This window comes from Pongo pygmaeus, chromosome 5, assembly GCF_028885625.2.
Source record: "Pongo pygmaeus isolate AG05252 chromosome 5, NHGRI_mPonPyg2-v2.0_pri, whole genome shotgun sequence".
NCBI classification, from domain to species: Eukaryota; Metazoa; Chordata; class Mammalia; order Primates; family Hominidae; genus Pongo; species Pongo pygmaeus.
Window position 1 is genome coordinate 82,917,108 of NC_072378.2, and position 18,832 is coordinate 82,935,939.

Sequence of the window (18,832 nt, forward strand, 5' to 3'; positions counted from 1 at the left end):
AGAGGTCTTCATTCCAAAGGGAAGAATGTTTCCATCAAGAGACACAATAACAAATCCATTGAACAGGAAATTAAGACTGCCCCCTGACCACTTTGAGCACCACATGCCCCTGAATTAACAGGCCAAGAAAAGAGTTACTGTGCTGGCTGGGAAAAATTGATCCTGACTACCAAGAGGAAACTAAACTGTTAACACTACAGTGGAGGCGAGAGAGAGTATGTCTGAAATACAGGAGATCCCTTAGGGTAGCTCCTAGTAATACCATGCCCTGTGATTAAAGCTAATGAAAACAACAATCCAATTCAAGCAAGATTACTAATGGCCCAGACCATTCAGGATTGAAGGTTTGAGTCACCCTCACCAGGTAAAGAACCACAATCAGCTGAGATACTTGCTGAGGGCAAAGGGGATATGGATTGGGTCATGGAAAAAGGTAGTTATAAATACCAGCTATGACCATGTGATCAACTAAAGAAAAAGAAGACTGTAATTGCCATAAGTATTTCTTCCTTGTTTTGCTATTAATATGTGTGTATACATATATAAGCAAAAATCCATATGCAAATTTCAGAAAATATCATTTTCTTCCTTCTCTTATCACCTTATCTGATAACATAAGATATACTGACTCTGCATCATAGTATTTAAGTACTGCTAATATTACATCATAGTGTTTAAGTTAAGGAATATCGACGAGAGTAAACATCACCCAAGGATTTGGCATCTTCTTTTGAGGATAGGGTTGGTGCATTTTTGGTTGTATGCAAGATAGTTGTATTGTGTTAGGTGGAAGTATGGACTTTGTTATTGCCTTTATTCAAAGATTAAGTGTGATTTGAGGAGATGCATATGGGTGGTGTCATAGTCCATTCAGTTTGCTATGACAAAAATACCATAGACTAGGTGGCTTATGAACAACAGAAATTGATTTCTCATAGTTTTATAGGCCAGGAAGTTCAAGATCAAGCTGCCAGCAGATTCTGAGCCGGATAAGGACACATTCCACATAGACAGCACATTCTCGCTGCATCCTCACATGAGGGAAAGGAAAAGGCAGCTTTCTTAGGCCTCTTTTATTTTTTTATTTTTTTATTTTACTTTAAGTTCTGGGATACATGTGCAGAACGTGAGGTTTGTTACATAGGTATACATGTGCCATGGTGGTTTGCTGCACCTATAGACTGTCATCTAGGTTTAAAGCCCTGCATGCATTAGGTATTTATCCGAATGCTCTCCCTCTCCTTTCCTCCACCCCATGACAGGCCCTGGTGTGTGATGTTCCCCTCCCTGTGTCCATGTGTTCTCATTGTTCAATTCCCACTTATGAGTGAGAACATGCGGTGTTTAGTTTTCTGTTCCTGTGTTTGCTGAGGATGATGGTTTCCAGCTTATCCATGTCCCTGCAAAGGACATTAACTCATTCTTTTTTATGGCTGCATAGCATTCTATGGTGTATATGTGCCACATTTCCTTCATCCAGTCTATCATTGATGGGCATTTGGGTTGGTTCCATGTCTGTGCTATTGTGAATAGTGCTGCAGTAAACATACATGTGCATGTGTCTTTATAGAAGAATGATCTATAATTCTTAGGGTATATAACCAGTAATGGTATTGTGGGGTCAAATGGTGTTTCTGGTTCTAGATCCTTGAGGAATCGCCACACTGTCTTCCACAATGGTTGAACTAATTTACACTCCCACCAACAATGTAAAAGCATTCCTATTTCTCCACAGCCTCACCAGCATCTGTTGTTTCCTGATTTTTTAATGATCGCCATTCTAAGTGGTGTCAGATGGTATTTCATTGTGGTTTTGATTTGCATTTCTCTAATGACCAGTGATGATGAGGTTTTTTTCATGTTTTTTGGCCGCATAAATGTCTTCTTTTGAGAAGTGTCTGTTCATATCCTTTGCCCACTTTTTGATGGAGTTGTTTTTTTCTTGTAAATTTGTTCAAGTTCTTTGTAGATTCTGGATATTAGCCTTCTGTCAGATTGACAGATCGCAAAAATTTTCTCCCATTCTATACGGTGCCTGTTCACTCTGATGATAGATAGTTTCTTTTGCTGTGCAGAAGCCCTAAGCTCTTTGGTTTAATTAGATCCATTTGTGAATTTTGGCTTTTGTTGCCATTGCTTTTGGTGTTTTAGTCATGAAGTCTTTGCCCATGCCTATGTCCTGAATGGTATTGCCTAGGTTTTCTTCCAGGGTTTTAGGTCTTAGGTTTTAGGTTTATGGTTTTAGGTCTTACGTTTAAATCATTAATCCAACTTGAGTTAATTTTTGTGCAAGGTGTAAGGAAGGGGTCCAGCTTCAGTTTTCTGCATATGACTAGCCAGTTTTCCCAACACCATATATTAAATAGGGAATCCTTTCTCCATTGCTTGTTTTTGTCAGGTTTATCAAAGATCAGATGGTTGTAGATGTGTGGTGTTATTTCTGAGGCCTCTGTTCTGTTCCATTGGTCTATATACTGTTTTGGTACCAGTACCATGTTGTTTTGCTTACTCTTGCCTTGTAGTATAGTTTGAAGTCAGGTAGCATGACACTTCCAGCTTTGTTCTTTTTGCTTACAATTTTCTTGGCTATGCAGGTTCTTTTTTGGTTCCATATGAAATTTAAAGTAGTTTTTTTCTAATTCTGTGAAAAAAGTCAATGGTAGCTTGATGGGTATAGCATTGAATTATAAATTACTTTGGGCAGTATGGCCATTTTCACAATATTGATTCTTCCTATCCATGAGCATGGAATGTTCTTCCATTTGTTTGTGTCCTCTCTTATTTCCTTGAGCAATGGTTTGCAGTTCTCCTTGAAGAGGTCCTCACATCCCTTGTTAGCTGTATTCCCAGGTATTTTATTCTCTTTGTAGCAATTGTGAATGGGAGTTCATTCATGATTTGGCTCTCTGCTTGTCTATTTTTGGTGTGAAGGAATGCTTGTGATTTTTGCACATTGATTTGATATCCTGAGACTTTGCTGAAGTTGCTTATCAGTTCAAGGAGTTTTTGGGCTGAGAGGATGGGGTTTTCTAAATACAAAATCATGTCATCTGCAAACAGACTATTTGACTTCCTCTCTTCCTATTTGAATACCCTTTATTTCTTTCTCTTGCCTGATTGACCTAGCCAGAACTTCCAATACTATGTTGAATAGGAGTTGTAAGAGAGGACATCCTTGTCTTGTACCGGTTTTCAAAGGGAGTGCTTCCAGCTTTTGCCCACTCAGTATGATATTGGCTGTGGGTTTGTCATAAACAGCTCTTACTATTTTGAGATGTGTCCCATCAGTACCTAGTTTATTGAGAGTTTTTAACATGAAGGGATGTTTAATTTTATCTAAGGCCTTTTCTGCATCTATTGAAATAATCATGTGAGTTTTATCATTGGTTCTGTCTATGTGATGGATTATGTTTATTGATTTGCGTATGTTGAACCAGCCTCACATCCCAGGGATGAAGCCGACTTGATTGTGGTGGATAAGTTTTTTGATGTGTCTGGATTCGGTTTGCAAGTATTTTATTGAGGATTTTCACATCGATGTTCATCAGGGATATTGGCCTGATGTTTTCTTTTTTTGTTGTGTCTCTTCCCAGTTTTGGTATCAGGATGATGCTGGCTTCATAAAATGAGTTAGAGAGGAGTCCCTCCTTTTCAATTGTTTGGAATAGTTTCAGAAGGAATGGTACCAGCTCCTCTTTATATTTCTGGTAGAATTCAGCTGTGAATCCATCTGATCCTGGGCTTTTTTTCGTTGGTACTCTGGCCTCTTCTTTTTAGAGTACTAATCCCATTTCATGAGGGTGCCATTTTTATGACCTAATCATCACCCAAAGTCCTCACCTCCAAATAACATCACACTGGGGATTAGATTTCAATGTACGAATTTGCAGGGGGACACAAACATTCAATCCATAGCAAACATGGTGTATCACCATTTGGGCAAACACTATTCTGGATGTTTCTGCACAGGTGTTTTTGGATGAGATTAATATCTAAATTGGTGGACTTAAATAAATCAGATTACCCTCCAAAATGTGGGTGGGCCTCCTCCAAATGGCTGAAGGCCTTAATAGCACAGACAGACCTCCTGTCTAGCAAAAATAAATTTTGCCAGTGCACTGCCTTTGGACGCAATTGCAACTCTTCCTTCAGTCTTCAGCCTGACAACCTACCTGAAGATTTTGGATTTAACAAGCCTTCTCTCTCTCCTTCTTTCTCTCTCTCTCTATCCATTTATATTTATATTTTCATTTATACACACACACACACACACACACACACAGACACACACACATCCTATTAGCTCTGTTTCTTCGGAGAACCCTGATTAACACCAATACTTATTTGACATTGAGTTGGCTACCTCTTTTAACCCTCACAACAATGTTTTCAAATAGCTGTTGTTTTCTCTAATCCATGGATGAAAAAAACTAAGGTCTACAAAGGCTTAGTACTTTAGTAAGACAGAGTGGGGTCAAAAACAGACAGCAAAGCAGTTACAGTCACGATGGCAGGGCCTGTAGTGGTTGCTCAAGGATCTACTGCTAGTGAGATAGAGCCAGAATTTCTTTATTATTATTATTATTATTATTATTATTATTATTATACTTTAAGTTTTAGGGTACATGTGCACAATATGCAGGTTACTTACATATGTATACATGTGCCATGCTGGTGTGCTGCACCCATTAACTCATCATTTACCATTAGGTACATCTCCTAAAGCTATCCCTCCCCCCTCCCCTCACCCCACAACAGTCCCCAGAGTGTGATGTTTCCCTTCCTGTGTCCATGTGTTCTCATTGTTCAATTCCCACCTATGAGTGAGAATATGCGGTGTTTGGTATTTTGTTCTTGTGATAGTTTACTGAGAATGATGATTTCCAGTTTCATCCATGTCCCTACAAAGGACATGAACTCATCATTTATTATGGCTGCATAGTATTCCATGGTATAGATGTGCCACATTTTCTTAATCCAGTCTATCATTGTTGGACATTTGGGTTGGTTCCAAGTCTTTGCTATTGTGAATAGTGCCACAATAAACATACGTGTGCATGTGTCTTTATAGCAGCATGATTTACAGTCCTTTGCGTATATACCCAGTAATGGGATGGCTGGGTCAAATGGTATTTCTAGTTCTAGATCCCTGAGGAATCGCCACACTGACTTCCACGATGGTTGAACTAGTTTACGGTCCCATCAACAGTGTAAAAGTGTTCCTATTTCTCCACATCCTCTCCAGCACCTGTTGTTTCCTGACTTTTTAATGATTGCCATTCTAACTGGTGTGAGATGGTATCTCATTGTGGTTTTGATTTGCATTTCTCTGATGGCCAGTGATGGTGAGCATTTTTTCATGTGTTTTTTGGCTGCATAAATGTCTTGATGAACATTGATGCAAAAATCCTCAATAAAATACTGGCAAACAGAATCCAGCAGCACATCAAAAAGCTTATCCACCATGATCAAGTGGGCTTCATCCCTGGAATGCAAGGCTGGTTCAATATATGCAAATCAATAAATGTAATCCAGCATATAAACAGAACCAAAGACAAAAACCACATGATTATCTCAATAGATGCTGAAAAGGCCTTTGACAAAATTCAACAACCCTTCATGCTAAAAACTCTCAATAAATTAGGTATCGATGGGATGTATCTCAAAATAATAAGAGCTATCTATGACAAACCCACAGCCAATATCATATTGAATGGGCAAAAACTGGAAGCATTCCCTTTGAAAACTGGCACAAGACAGGGATGCCCTCTCTCACCACTCCTATTCAACATAGTGTTGGAAGTTCTGGCCACGGCAATTAGGCAGGAGAAGGAAATAAAGGGTATTCAATTAGGAAAACAGGAAGTCAAATTGTCCCTGTTTGCAGATGACATGATTGTATATCTAGAAAACCCCATTGTCTCAGTCCAAAATCTCCTTAAGCTGATAAGCAACTTCAGCAAAGTCTCAGGATACAAAATCAATGTACAAAAATCACAAGCATTCTTATACACCAATAACAGACAAACAGAGAGCCAAATCATGAGTGAACTCCCATTCACAATTGCTTCAAAGAGAATAAAATACCTAGGAATCCAACTTACAAGAGATGTGAAGGACCTCTTCAAGGAGAACTATAAACCACTGCTCAATGAAATAAAAGAGGATACAAACAAATGGAAGAAAATTCCATGCTCATGGCTAGGAAGAATCAATATCGTGAAAATGGCCATACTGCCCAAGGTAATTTATAGATTCAATGCCATCCCCATCAAGCTACCAATGACTTTCTTCAAAGAATTGGAAAAAACTACTCTAAAGTTCATATGGAACCAAAAAAGAGCCTGCATCACCAAGTCAATCCTAAGCCAAAAGAACAAAGCTGGAGGCATCATACTACCTGACTTCAAACTATACTACAAGGCTACAGTAACCAAAACAGCATGGTACTGGTACCAAAATAGAGATATAGATCAATGGAACAGAACAGAGCCCTCAGAAATAACGCCACATATCTACAACTATCTGATCTTTGACAAACCTGAGAAAGACAAACAATGGGGGAAAGGATTCCCTATTTAATAAATGGTGCTGGGAAAACTGGCTAGCCATATGTAGAAAGCTGAAACTGGATCCCTTTCTTACACCTTATACAAAAATTAATTCAAGATGGATTAAAGACTTAAACGTTAGACCTAAAACCATAAAAAACCTAGAAGAAAACCTAGGCATTACCATTCAGGACATACACATGGGCAAGGACTTCATTGTCTAAAGCAATGGCAACAAAAGCCAAAATTGACAAATGGGATCTAATTAAACTAAAGAGCTTCTGCACAGCAAAAGAAACTACCATCAGAGTGAACAGGCAACCTACAAAATGGGAGAAAATTTTTGCAACCTACTCATCTGACAAAGGGCTAATATCCAGAATCTACAATGAACACAAACAAATTTACAAGAATAAAACAAACAACCCCATCAAAAAGTGGGTGAAGGACATGAACAGAATTTCAATCTAAGGTTATCTAATCCCAAAGGTAGGGAAAAATATTATCTTTATCTTTGTGCAAATACAGAAACTGAATACACTATCCAAAGTAAGTGACCTAAACTTGCAACCGTGTTGGAACAGAGACTGGAGGCTAGAAAAGTGTGCTTTCACCTACAATATACTTAAAGTCTGACTAAAACCCACTCTAACCTGTTTTGTTGTGTTCAGGGTGGCATTTCCTGATCATTTACTTTTACAATATCATATGATAAATGTGGTCTGTCTGAGCATGCAGTTTAGAAAGCAAAATTTTATTTCATTCAAATGTTCCCAAAGAGAGTAAATTTTTAAAAAACATCATTGTGTTTACAGGCAAATTCTCCTCAAAGTTAGCTACCCTTTCCAAATCATTAAATGTTTTCATTTTCTCACCCAATAAAAAATAAACTAGACAACTGCATAAGAGAAATATAAAAACCACCTTCAGCAATGTGTTACCTGTCAAAGTCAGAGTTCAGATGCTCAAAATTTTTTACCACTCTAAGAACCTGGATCTCCTGACTGTTGAAGGAAGGTGGCAACAATCCATGAATGTTCAATTGCTGTCTCTCTTCCAGGGTAAAGGCCAAGTCCTATAGATAAAAAAAACACACACACACGCACAATAGTATTTGAGAGGAAAATAGACAAAAAGCATACATATAAAATCTGACAAGTACATGCAATTAAAAATCCGAAGTCTGCGTCACTGGAAGCATGGCCATGTGGCTCTGAGTAAACCATGTAAGTTCTCCATATCTCAGTTTCCCTATCTGTAGAAATTAGAATACTATAATATTTCAGAGCTGTGCCACTCAGAGATTATTAGGATAAAATCAGATGATGAATGGAAGGAAACTACTTAAAGACACAAAAATGAAAGAAGATATAATCATTATTATTAATGTCAGTACATATAAAAATAAAAAGTCATTATTAGAAGAGATTTTAAAATTATGAATGTGAGTAAGTCACCTGTGACCTGCTGTGATTCCAACTTTAAAATAGGTCAGGAAATGCCTTATACGATTCTGAGTTACCTGTTTCAACACTCCTCTCCCAAGTTGTAGCCTTTGATTCTTATGCACTCCTAGGCATACAAAACTTCTCACCATTGTCCATACATACCACACCCTTTTATTCTTCCATGGCACATGGTCAAGATATTCTTCCCTGTTTTTCTGCCCTTCATGTCTTATCTCAAGTGCTTCCTCCTGTCTAAAGCCTCAGTATATCCATTACAACCCTATTATTATACCTATGTTACCTGTTTACATGAACATTGATTGTATAAAACAAATGATAATAACAAGCTATGAAGCTCAAAAACATGAAAACTAAATAGAAATTATGCATTGACGCATAAATCATAATGGACCTAAGATATTTGCTGGCATTAATACAAGACAAAGTAATATCAGAGCAGCTCCCGTAGTCATTACGGATGTGGTAGATTGGGATAAGGAGTCCCTCTGGGGAGGCATCCGATTGGAGACACTGAAGCCCAAGAGACTTCTTTATCTAAACGATGACTGCTGTTCCTCTGGGTCCAGGATAAGTACACCAATATGATATGATAGTTGGTGTTATGGTCTGAACATTTGTGTCCCCCAAAATTCACATTGAAATCCTCACCCCCAAGGCGATGGCATAGGAAGAAGGGCCTTTGGGAGGTGATTAGGTCATGAGAGCAGACCCCTCATGTATAGGATTATTACCCTTATAAAAGGAACCTCAGAGAGCTTGTCACCCCTTCTGCCATGTGAGGACGCAGCAAGAAGACCACCGTCTACAAATAAGGAAGCAGACCCCTCACCAAACACCAAATTTGCAGTACCTTGATGTTGGACTTCCCAGCCTCCAGAGCTGTGAGAAATAAATTTATTTTGCTTATAAGCCACCCAGTACATGGTATTCCGTTATGGCAGCCTGAATGGACTAAGATAGTTTTGCTCATTGTAACTACTGCTATCTCTAATCAACCTGGATGGGTAAGAATGTGTTCATTAACTTTGCACTGAGTGATTCTACAATCATTCCTCTGTCCCTGAAAACTTCTTGCAATGACAGAATAGTGACTCTTGAGTACTTATAAAGTGTATTACTAGGGAGAAAGGAGAGACAATTTGGTTCATCCCACAGGGAGATGACAAACCCTGATTGGTTAGGAATAAACATGTCCAACCCCAGGAAGTTTGTGAAAGAGGTCAATGAATGAACAATCCTCTCTTTCTTCTAATTTTTCATATAGATATACCCATTAATTCATGTCAATGATGGAAAGGTTTGTGTTTAATTAGCCTCCTGGGTTGAGGGCCAGACTGAAGAGAGACAAATTGGTCCACTGAATGACGCCATGATAGAGCTCTCTGAGATAACTGCAAGAGCTAGCTGGGACCAGTGGCTCCAGAATCTTCAGCGCAAGAAGCAGTGCACAACCTTCAATTCTCATAAGGTCTCTAAGTGCTATCACCACAGCTGGTGTCCAGTTGCAAGATATTTTTCATTAGCAACCATTCTCATAGCTGCAAAAGCCCCCATTGTTACAGTTGGGCATCCTCTGAAGTTCAATTTGTGTGGATAGCAGCAGAATGGTCTCTTCCCAAGAGGATAATCCAGTATGTTCAACTGTGTCTGGACCAATCACCCTCTCCTGGACCTAAACGGCAGATGGTACAATCTGTCAGTCCTTTGCCCAGCAGTTCCAGCTGGCACCAGGAGACATCTGTGGTATTGTCTAAAGTCTTTGCTTGCCATTTACTTTTTTACTTTTGGTTTGCATCCCCACAACAGAATGAAAACTCCACGGGGCCACAGAATATTGTTTTCTTCACTGCTTTCTCCCTAGTGCTTACAACAGTGCCTGACATAAATAGAACTCAGAAATTTGCTGCAATAAAATTTTAACATAGTCAATAGAATATTTATAATTCATTAGAATTTATTATGAGAAAATTTAGAATTCATGGAAATTTTCAAATATTCAATTTTAGAGACATTAAAATTTATAAAATCTATTAAATTGCTGCTCAAAAACCTGATTAGCATATTAATTCTGAGCAAATTACTGTTAAAATTCAAAGCAACAAGAGATATCTGTATGAAAAAGTAATTTATAAAATGGAAGACAAACTTCACTTGTTAAAGATATAACTGGGAAGACAACATTTAAACCAAAATGTCATGAAATAACTCCTTGGAATGAAACAAAATTATGGACAGTAATATATTTGAAAAAGAAAGAAGAGAAAACTCAATAGATTTTTATCTAACTAGAAAATGAAAAGGGGAAAGGAAAGCTAGCTAAAGTCTCAAAAATATATAAATATATGTGAAGAAGCAGTAAACTTCTGAGTGTTATGCCTTGAAAATCTGCCCAAAAACATAATAATCAAAATATCAATATTTTGATAAGTCTTGTGAGAAGTACTAACATATACCCTTTCATTCCCTTAATAATGGCTCTTAACGACATTTATTGCTATAGTTAGCCAGTCTTTTAACATAAATTTTCCAATGGTATGTACTGAAACTGATTCCTAAATCTAACAATTCTCCATATCTTATGCCATGTAAATGATAATGCCATCTGGAAATCTTTTTATATTCTTTGATGTTTAGCAACTACAAACTCCCATACACTGTTAGCCAAATTTTCCAAAACATACTAAAGTGCCAATTCAATTCTTTTAAAAACAACAGCAACAAAACCTAGGGCTTAGAAATCTAGGGAACTGGGCCAAGTTAAAATCCTAGGATTGGGGAGAAAAATAGTCCTATGGGCCGGGCGTGGTGGCTCACGCTTGTAATCCCAGCACTTTGGGAGGCCACGGCAGGCAGGAGTTTGAGACCAGCCTGGCCAGTATGGTGAAACCCCATCTCTACTAAAAATACAAAAATTAGCCAGGCGTGGTGGCATGTACCTGTAGTCCCAGCTACTTGGGAGGCTGAGGCAGAAGAAACGCTTGAACCTGGGAGGTGGAGGTTGCAGTGAGCCGAGATTGCGCCACTGCACTCCAGCCTGGGTGACAGAGCAAGACTCTGTCTCAAGGAAAAAAAAAAAGAAAACTAGTCCCATGATTGGGTTCACATTCTATTACTACCCTTTATAAGTTAAAAGAACATCAACGAATAAGTAAACTTAAATCTTAAAATCCCTGAAAAATTTAAAATGGATATTGTATTATTTCATTTAAGCCACAGGTTCTATTTTTCATACTAACAGAGACATATTCATTAGAGATCTATTTTGTAGAAATTTGTAAACAGGTCAGTTATGTGTAAAGTTTGAAGTAAAATATTTCAAAGAATTTTTACCTTAGCATTATCCTGCAGGGCCTATCCAACAAAGGATAATTAACCCAAATTATACATGCAGGTTCTAACTGTCATTTGATTTCTACCAAGTCTTTCATGTAGTTGAAAATATTAGACGTCTATATAGATATATTAGGTTTCCAGACCACCTGTACATCTAATCCTCTAAAGACATCTTCATATATGCTAAGTTTGATCCTGGTTTTTCTCCTTTTTTGTCTTTTCTTTCCTTTCCCTATTCTTTATAAAACCTTTGGACTAGATCCCTAGACAGCAGAATGGTACGTTGTTTCACTGCTAAGGGCAGCAAACAGGACAACTATTCTTCTGGACTGTGCTAATTAACCTATGTATATCTTCTTGAGAAAACTGAGACTATCAAGCAGAAATGAAAAGAAAATTCCTGACATGACGAAGGACTTATATTAGAAATGATATTTGCAGGGAGCAAGCATAACTGAGAAAGAAACTTTGTCCTGAGTAATTTATCAGAAACTATTGCCATAAAAACAGAACAAATATATTCTGTATTCCGCAGTAACAATCCTTAATATTTCCAATGAACAACTTTCTTTTCTTTTTTGCCTGAAAAATTACTAAATCAAGCTGAATTGCAAAAAAAAAGGAAACATTTATCTTATTCACAAAGATCTTTAAGACAGTTAATCTATACATGTATGAAAATTCATTATGGTAACAGAACTTATAATTTAAATATTTGAGGCTATGATTATATTACGGCAGAGATGGTTTGTGTGTTCTGTTTAACTAGTGTAATCTCTAGTGTCTAGAATAATACCTGTGTGGCACTTCATAGGCAATCAACAAAAATGCGTTGGATTAACTAACTAATGATTAATTAATTATACTTGTTACAGTACATTTTGGAGAAGACAAAGCAGAAAAGTGAATAAGGAAGGTTAAAAATGGTAGAGAAGCAAATGGAAAGTAATAATTGCAAATAATTTGAAACAACAAAAGTCCTTCAACTAGTAAATGGATAAAACTAAAGTATATCCATACACTGAAATATTACCCAACAGTAAAAAAACAAACTATTGATACACAAAACATAGATGAATCTTAAATGCATCATGTTAAGTGAAAGAAGCCAGACTCAAAAGGCTACATACTGTATGATTCCATTTATATGACATTCTGAAAAAGCAAAGTTATGTGGATAGAAAAAGATCAGTAGTTGCCAGGGACTGGGAGTAGAAAAAAGGGTTTGACTTCAAAGAGGAAGCAAAAAGAAAATGTTTTTCAGTGATAGAACCATTCTTTATTGTGGTGTTGATTACATAACATTGTATATTTGTCAAAACTAATAGAACTGTACATCCAAAAGTAAATTTCATTATATTGAATTTTATTAGACTTTATAGAGTCAATTCAGTAACTAATATTCTCTTTACTTAAAAAGAAATATAATTACAATGACTAAAAATTTGTTTAGCAAATTATTGATATATTTCATATTCCACCTCCCAGGCTCAAGTGATCCTCCTGCCTCAGTCTCCCAAGTAGCTAAGACAACAGGCACATGCCACCATGCTCAGCTAATTGTTTTTGTATTTTTTGGTAGAGACTGGGTTTCACTATGTTGCTCCAGACTAGTCTTGAACTCCTGAGCTCAAGCGATCTTCCTGCCTTGGCCTCCCAAAGTCCTAGGATTACTACACAATCAAATTAAACAAAGAATATTTTGGCCAGACACAGTGGCTCGTGAATCCAGCCTAAAATATTCTTTATCTAATATGATTGTCTTTGAATCCTTTATGAAAATTTTTTCTTAATTTTTTATTTCAAATGAATTATATATATTTTATTAATGTGACCTTGCAAATAATATAGTAGATCTATCTTAAAATTATTTCTTCATATCAAAAAAGTTTTAGAATTAATTTTAATGCTAATTTGGGGGAGAAAATTATTTATATATAAAGAGTACAGAAAGAGGACCCTTTGTATTTTTATTATTTATTATTCTGAAATAAAGAGATAAAATTGAGCTTGTTTTAAGTGTCATATTTTCAATTTATTAACATAGTTTATGTGCATATTTTACATCTACATGAAGATAATTGATACTAATTTGCCCTGAACATATTCTACTGAAGGGTTCCTTCCTCCAAGGCTTCTCTAGTGCCAAAAATTGTTCTTGGAAATGATTATTTTTAAATTCGAATTGACAATATAGATAACAATTTCTAGAATTGGCTGGGCACGATGCCTCACACCTGTAATCCCGGCACATTGGGAGGGTAAAGCAGAAGGATGGCTTGAGCCCAGGAGTGCAACACCAACTTGGGCAACACAGGGAGATACTACCTCCACAAAAAATGAAAATAAATTAGCCAGGCATGGTGGTGCATGCCTGTGGTCCCAGCTACTCAAGAGGCTGAGGTGGGAAGATCATTTGATCCTGGGAGGTTGAGGTTGCAATGAGCCGAGATCGCACCATTGCACTCCAGCCTGGGTGACAGAGCAAGACCCCGTCTTGAAAAAAAAAAAAAAAAAAAAACTAAAAAAAATTATTTTTATGGTAGTATCCAACCTCATTTTTCCCCCAAAAACAATCAGCCAGATGACATATGTATTTACAAGGTAAAGTTTATATCAGAAAATAATCATATAAAAATAATTACTTTGAATGCATTTAACTATACAAACAAATTCTTTATTAGTCTCCTTTAAAGGACAGAAAACCAATTATTTAAGATCAACAATATATTAAACACAGCTTCTTTACACAAAAGATCATTTGGTTTCATTGCATAGTAATTAGTTTTTACTCATATCTGATATAAAGTAATTTTAATCTTGTAATGATTATAACAATATATCTAAAATATATTCAGCTAAGTCTTGGCCTTTGATACCCTAAAATTTACAGCAAAATATCACTTTATAGGACCCCAAAATTATTTCATTGAGGTATGAATATAGGATATAAGCAAGTGTAAGAATTTTGTGATTTAAATGACATGTTTGCTTAAATTTTTTTTAAAAAAAGGAAAGAACACCTCTACCTAAGACAGCAAATGGGTTTTTAAAACATTGGATGAGAGGTTTAAGTATTTCTCACTTGAAAGTCTTATTACTGATCATTACAGATTCTTTGTAAGGCTGAAAAATTTTTAGCCAACAATGTCAACACTAAATTTTCCCAAATATATCTCTTGAAATCATTGAAATCATTTGAAAAATTTCCAAAGCTTTTCAGCAAGATGGAGCACTATTTTATCATAAGAAGTTGTAAGGCAAATTTCACCGTCACTAAACCAATAGAGAAAAGTATCTGTTAAATAAGCAGATTGAGACTTCTCAGTAAATAACTGAAACTAGCAATGTACACAAATGATGAAAAATCAAGATTTAAGATCTTCAATTGAAACGTGTATGAATAATCCAAATAAACCACTGGTTGCCAATAGAGTTCCTAGTTATCATATGTACCTTTATACTACTTTTAAAAATCTTATATATGTGACAAAATCCTCTATGCCTATGATAGTGTGTATAGTGATTACTCATATAGTGAACCAGAAAGATCAGAATTATAAAATAATCCTCTATTGTGTCTTGATTTCTTAACTCTTCAAGCTAATAGAAGAATCTGCAGACTATGAACATTAGACAGCAATTCCAACACATTTAATTACCAATTAATTTACACATGAAGTTGCAAATGTCTGTTTCTTCCTGTGTCCCTTGCCTATTCCTGAATAATGATCTTCTTCAAGGGATAATTCTATCATAGAATGTCCCATAGTTCATTGTTTCTGCTTACCTGCCATTTTACCCAGGTCTGGAAGACAGGCACTATACTATTCATATTTATATGACAGCGCCTAGTACAATGTCGGGATGGAGCAGGGCCTTAATAAATTTTAAATAAACAAATGGATGTATAAATATATTAATGTGAAACAAATTTTCAGTACTCTGTAGTTCGGTTCTGTGTAGTTCTATTTTGAATAACCAAATCATTGAATTCAAATTTCAAACAAAGATTTATTTATGCAATAGTACAAAGAGTGCTCATGATTTAAAAATCTCCCAAATAATAATTAAGCTTTCCACATATACCTTAGGAAATCATTTAATTAAACTAATCCACTATTAACAAGTTTTTTCATTGACTTTAACCCAGGCATTCAAGATCAACTTTGGTTTGACCAAAATATATATCTACATATCAGCATAAGTGCCAGAGTTTATGGGGATTTTTTAAAGTACTTTCATCTTGACCAGGTTTCTCAATCTTGGTACTAGTGACATTTTAGGACAGACAATTATTTGTTGTAGGCAGCTATTCAGTACATTTTTGGTATTTAATAGATTGTAATAAGCCATACACTAGAAATTTAGATGCACACTTCACCAACAAATATGACTGAATAGCAACATAAGACTAAAGGGCATACCATTTGTCAAGTTTGAGTCACAAGAAGATATTATTTAACACTTGATTTAGAGCAAATATTTAAGGTGTTAAGGGTTAAATGGAGATTTGCCTCAATTATTGCATCTGCTAAATAAGGCTAATCAACTATTTCTTGAACACATAGTACATGTTATGTGTGTTTCATTGGGTTGTTGGGAAGAAAAAAATGAGACCAGATGTTTTTGCATCCTATGTAAATTATAAAGTGTTATAGAAATGGTTATGGTACTAAGTTTTAAAATAAAGTCACTAATATGCACATGCTACGTGAATATTGACTTTTATTCTTCACATTTCAGTATCGTCTGAAAGCCTCTGAGTTTAAGAATCAGTTTTCAGAGACCAAGGTCAGTGCTTTTGGTGAAGAACCAATTTAGCCCCCTATCAGAGGCTTTTAACTTAAAATTCACAGACCTAATCACAGATTCTCAAAGTATGGATGAGTAATTAAGGAGGCCTGAACTTGGACATCTTTTTCACGAACTCTATGAGATTTAGTATTTCTTTCCATTTTAAATGAAATAAACAAGAGACATAATAGTAGTTCCTGGCCAGGCACAGTGACTCACACCTCTAATCCCAGCAGTTTGGGAGGCCAAGGTGGGAGGATTGCTTGAGCTCAGGAGTTCAAGACCAGCCTGGGCAACATAGTGAGATCCCCATCTCTACAAAAAAAAAAGTAGAAAAAAATTAGCTGGGTGTGGTGGCATGCACCTGTAGTCCCAGCTACTTGGGAGGCAGAGGTGGTAGGATGTCTTTGGCCCGGGAAGTCAAAGCTGCAGTGAGTCAAGATCATGCCACTGCACTCCAGGATGGGTGACAGAGTGAGACTTGCCTGAAAAAAAAAAAAAAAAAAAGTAGTTTCTGTGTCTTTGTCATAATAGAAATAACAATTATTTTTATGTCATGTTACATCTGTGGCATGTATCTGGAAATAACATTCATGTTCTTCATTACTTTGAAATTACTGTAGCTTTAGATCTGCAATAAGGTTTTGTTTTGTTTTGTTTGTTTAGAGACAGTCTGTTGCCCAGGATAGAGTGCGGTAGTATAATCATAGCTCACTGCAGCCTCGAATTCCTGGGCTCAAGCAATCCTCTTGCCTTAGTTTCTTGAGTAGCTGGGACTATACGCATACACCACCACATCTAGAAAAAAAAATTTTTTTTGAGACAGGGTCTCACTATGTTGCCCTGATTGATCTCAAATTCCTGTCCTTTGTCCTCAAGCAATCTTCCTCCCTTGGCCTCCCAAAGTGCTGGGATTACAGGCAGGAGCCACTGTGCCTAACCAACGTGTTTTTTTGTTGTTGTTGTTTTGCTTTGTTTTTGAGACGGAGTCTCACTTTGTCACCCAGGCTGGAGTGAAGTGGCGTGATCTCAGATCACTGCAACCTCCGCCACCCAGGTTCAAGCCATTGTCCTGCCTCAGCCTCCCAAGTAGGTGGGACTACAGGTGCATGCCACCATGCCCAACTAATTTTTGTATTTTTAGTAGAGACGGGGTTTCACCATGTTGGCCAGGATGGTCTCGATCTCTTGACCTTGTGATCCACCCGCCTCAGCCTCCCAAAGTACTGGGATTACAGGCATGAGCCACCACGCCATGCCCAACTTTTTTTAATAACATGAACAGGCACACAGGCTAGTCATGCAGACAACCTTGATATTGATCTCTTTAAAAAATAAAACTTTACTTTAAATTGACCATATTTAAATATATTATCTTGCTATATAAGTCTTCAATAAAGAGGAATATATCTTATAATACACACTTGTAAGATATATTTGTTAATATTTTGATATCTATATTTAATTACAAATGGTTTCCTTTGTAATACTATGTATACTGTTTATTTAAAATCATTGATTTAAGGAGTCCACAGACTTCATCAACTTTCCAACTTTTGTGCCTTTGGCACAAAATATGTTAAGAACTGTTGCAGAGGACTATGCTTCAGTTTCTTAAGGGATATATACCTCAGACATGATATTCCCAGAAACACCACAAGATGGCTTTCTTGCTTCAGATCCACTGTGGAGATTTGCAGAAATGTTTTCTCTCTGCTTTTACAGTTACTTAATGGGGGGTTGTGAAGCTCGCTGTATTGGTCAGTTTTCCTAAGAAACTGAACCTTTATATATATGAAGAGATTTATTAGGAGAGAAATATTATAATTGGCTCACATGATTATGGAGGCTGACAAGTTCAAAGACCTGCTGCCAGCAAGCTAGAAACCCAAGGGAGCCAATGGTAATGGTGTAAATCCAGTCTGAAAGCCAGGAGGTTCAAGACCCAGGAAGAGCCCACATTTTAGTTTGAGTCCAAGGGCAGGAAAAAACTGATGTCCCAGCTTCAGGACAGTCAGGCAGGAGAAGTTCCCTCTTACTCAGCTTTTTGGTCCTTTAACTGATTGGATGAGGCCCACCCACATTAGGGAGGGCGATCTGCTTTATTCAATTCAAATGTTCATCTTATTCAGAAACACTCTCACTGACACTACAAGAGTTACAAGAGTAATGTTTGAACAAATGTCTGTGCACCCTGTGGCTTAAGCAAGTTGACAGACAAAATTAATCATCACACTCACAGATATCGTTGAGTGAATGCTTACAATGTATACAGGAACTACCCCAATGAAACAGTGGCTTGTCAGGTATGATCCATAGTCTCATTAGGCTTACAATATAAAGAGCTTAACAGGATATTATATGAAAAGCTACACAAATAACTATAACGATTGTGATAAGTACAGGGAAAAGAAAAGGAAAAACTCAATTTAGACAGTTAAAAAAAGAAATAGTTCGCTGAGGAGTAATGTCAAAATGCAATCTGAAGGATGACTAGAAAGAGTAGCAGTTGACCAGGTGAAAAGTTGGGGGTAGGTAGAGAAGAAACAGCATGCAGAAAAGCTTGGCTTCTCAGGGAAAGCACAGGGAAGGAAACTGCACCAACTGTGAGAAATGATAAAAGATAAGCACTAGAAAGACAGGTACGAACCTGAGTGGGCAAGTCCTAGTTAACCAGGTAAG

The 18,832-nt window shown here is 36.8% G+C and overlaps 1 protein-coding gene across 2 annotated transcripts in view; it reads right to left on the bottom strand.

Annotated features, from left to right (window-relative positions):
* Positions 1 to 18,832, bottom strand: part of ME1 (malic enzyme 1) — a 226,597-nt gene that overhangs the window by 195,635 nt on the left and 12,130 nt on the right. For both annotated transcript variants that reach the window (XM_054492838.2, XM_054492839.2), the window contains exon 2: positions 7,493 to 7,626. In XM_054492838.2, the coding sequence (XP_054348813.1) occupies positions 7,493 to 7,626 (134 nt within the window). The remainder of the gene's footprint in view (positions 1 to 7,492; positions 7,627 to 18,832) is intronic.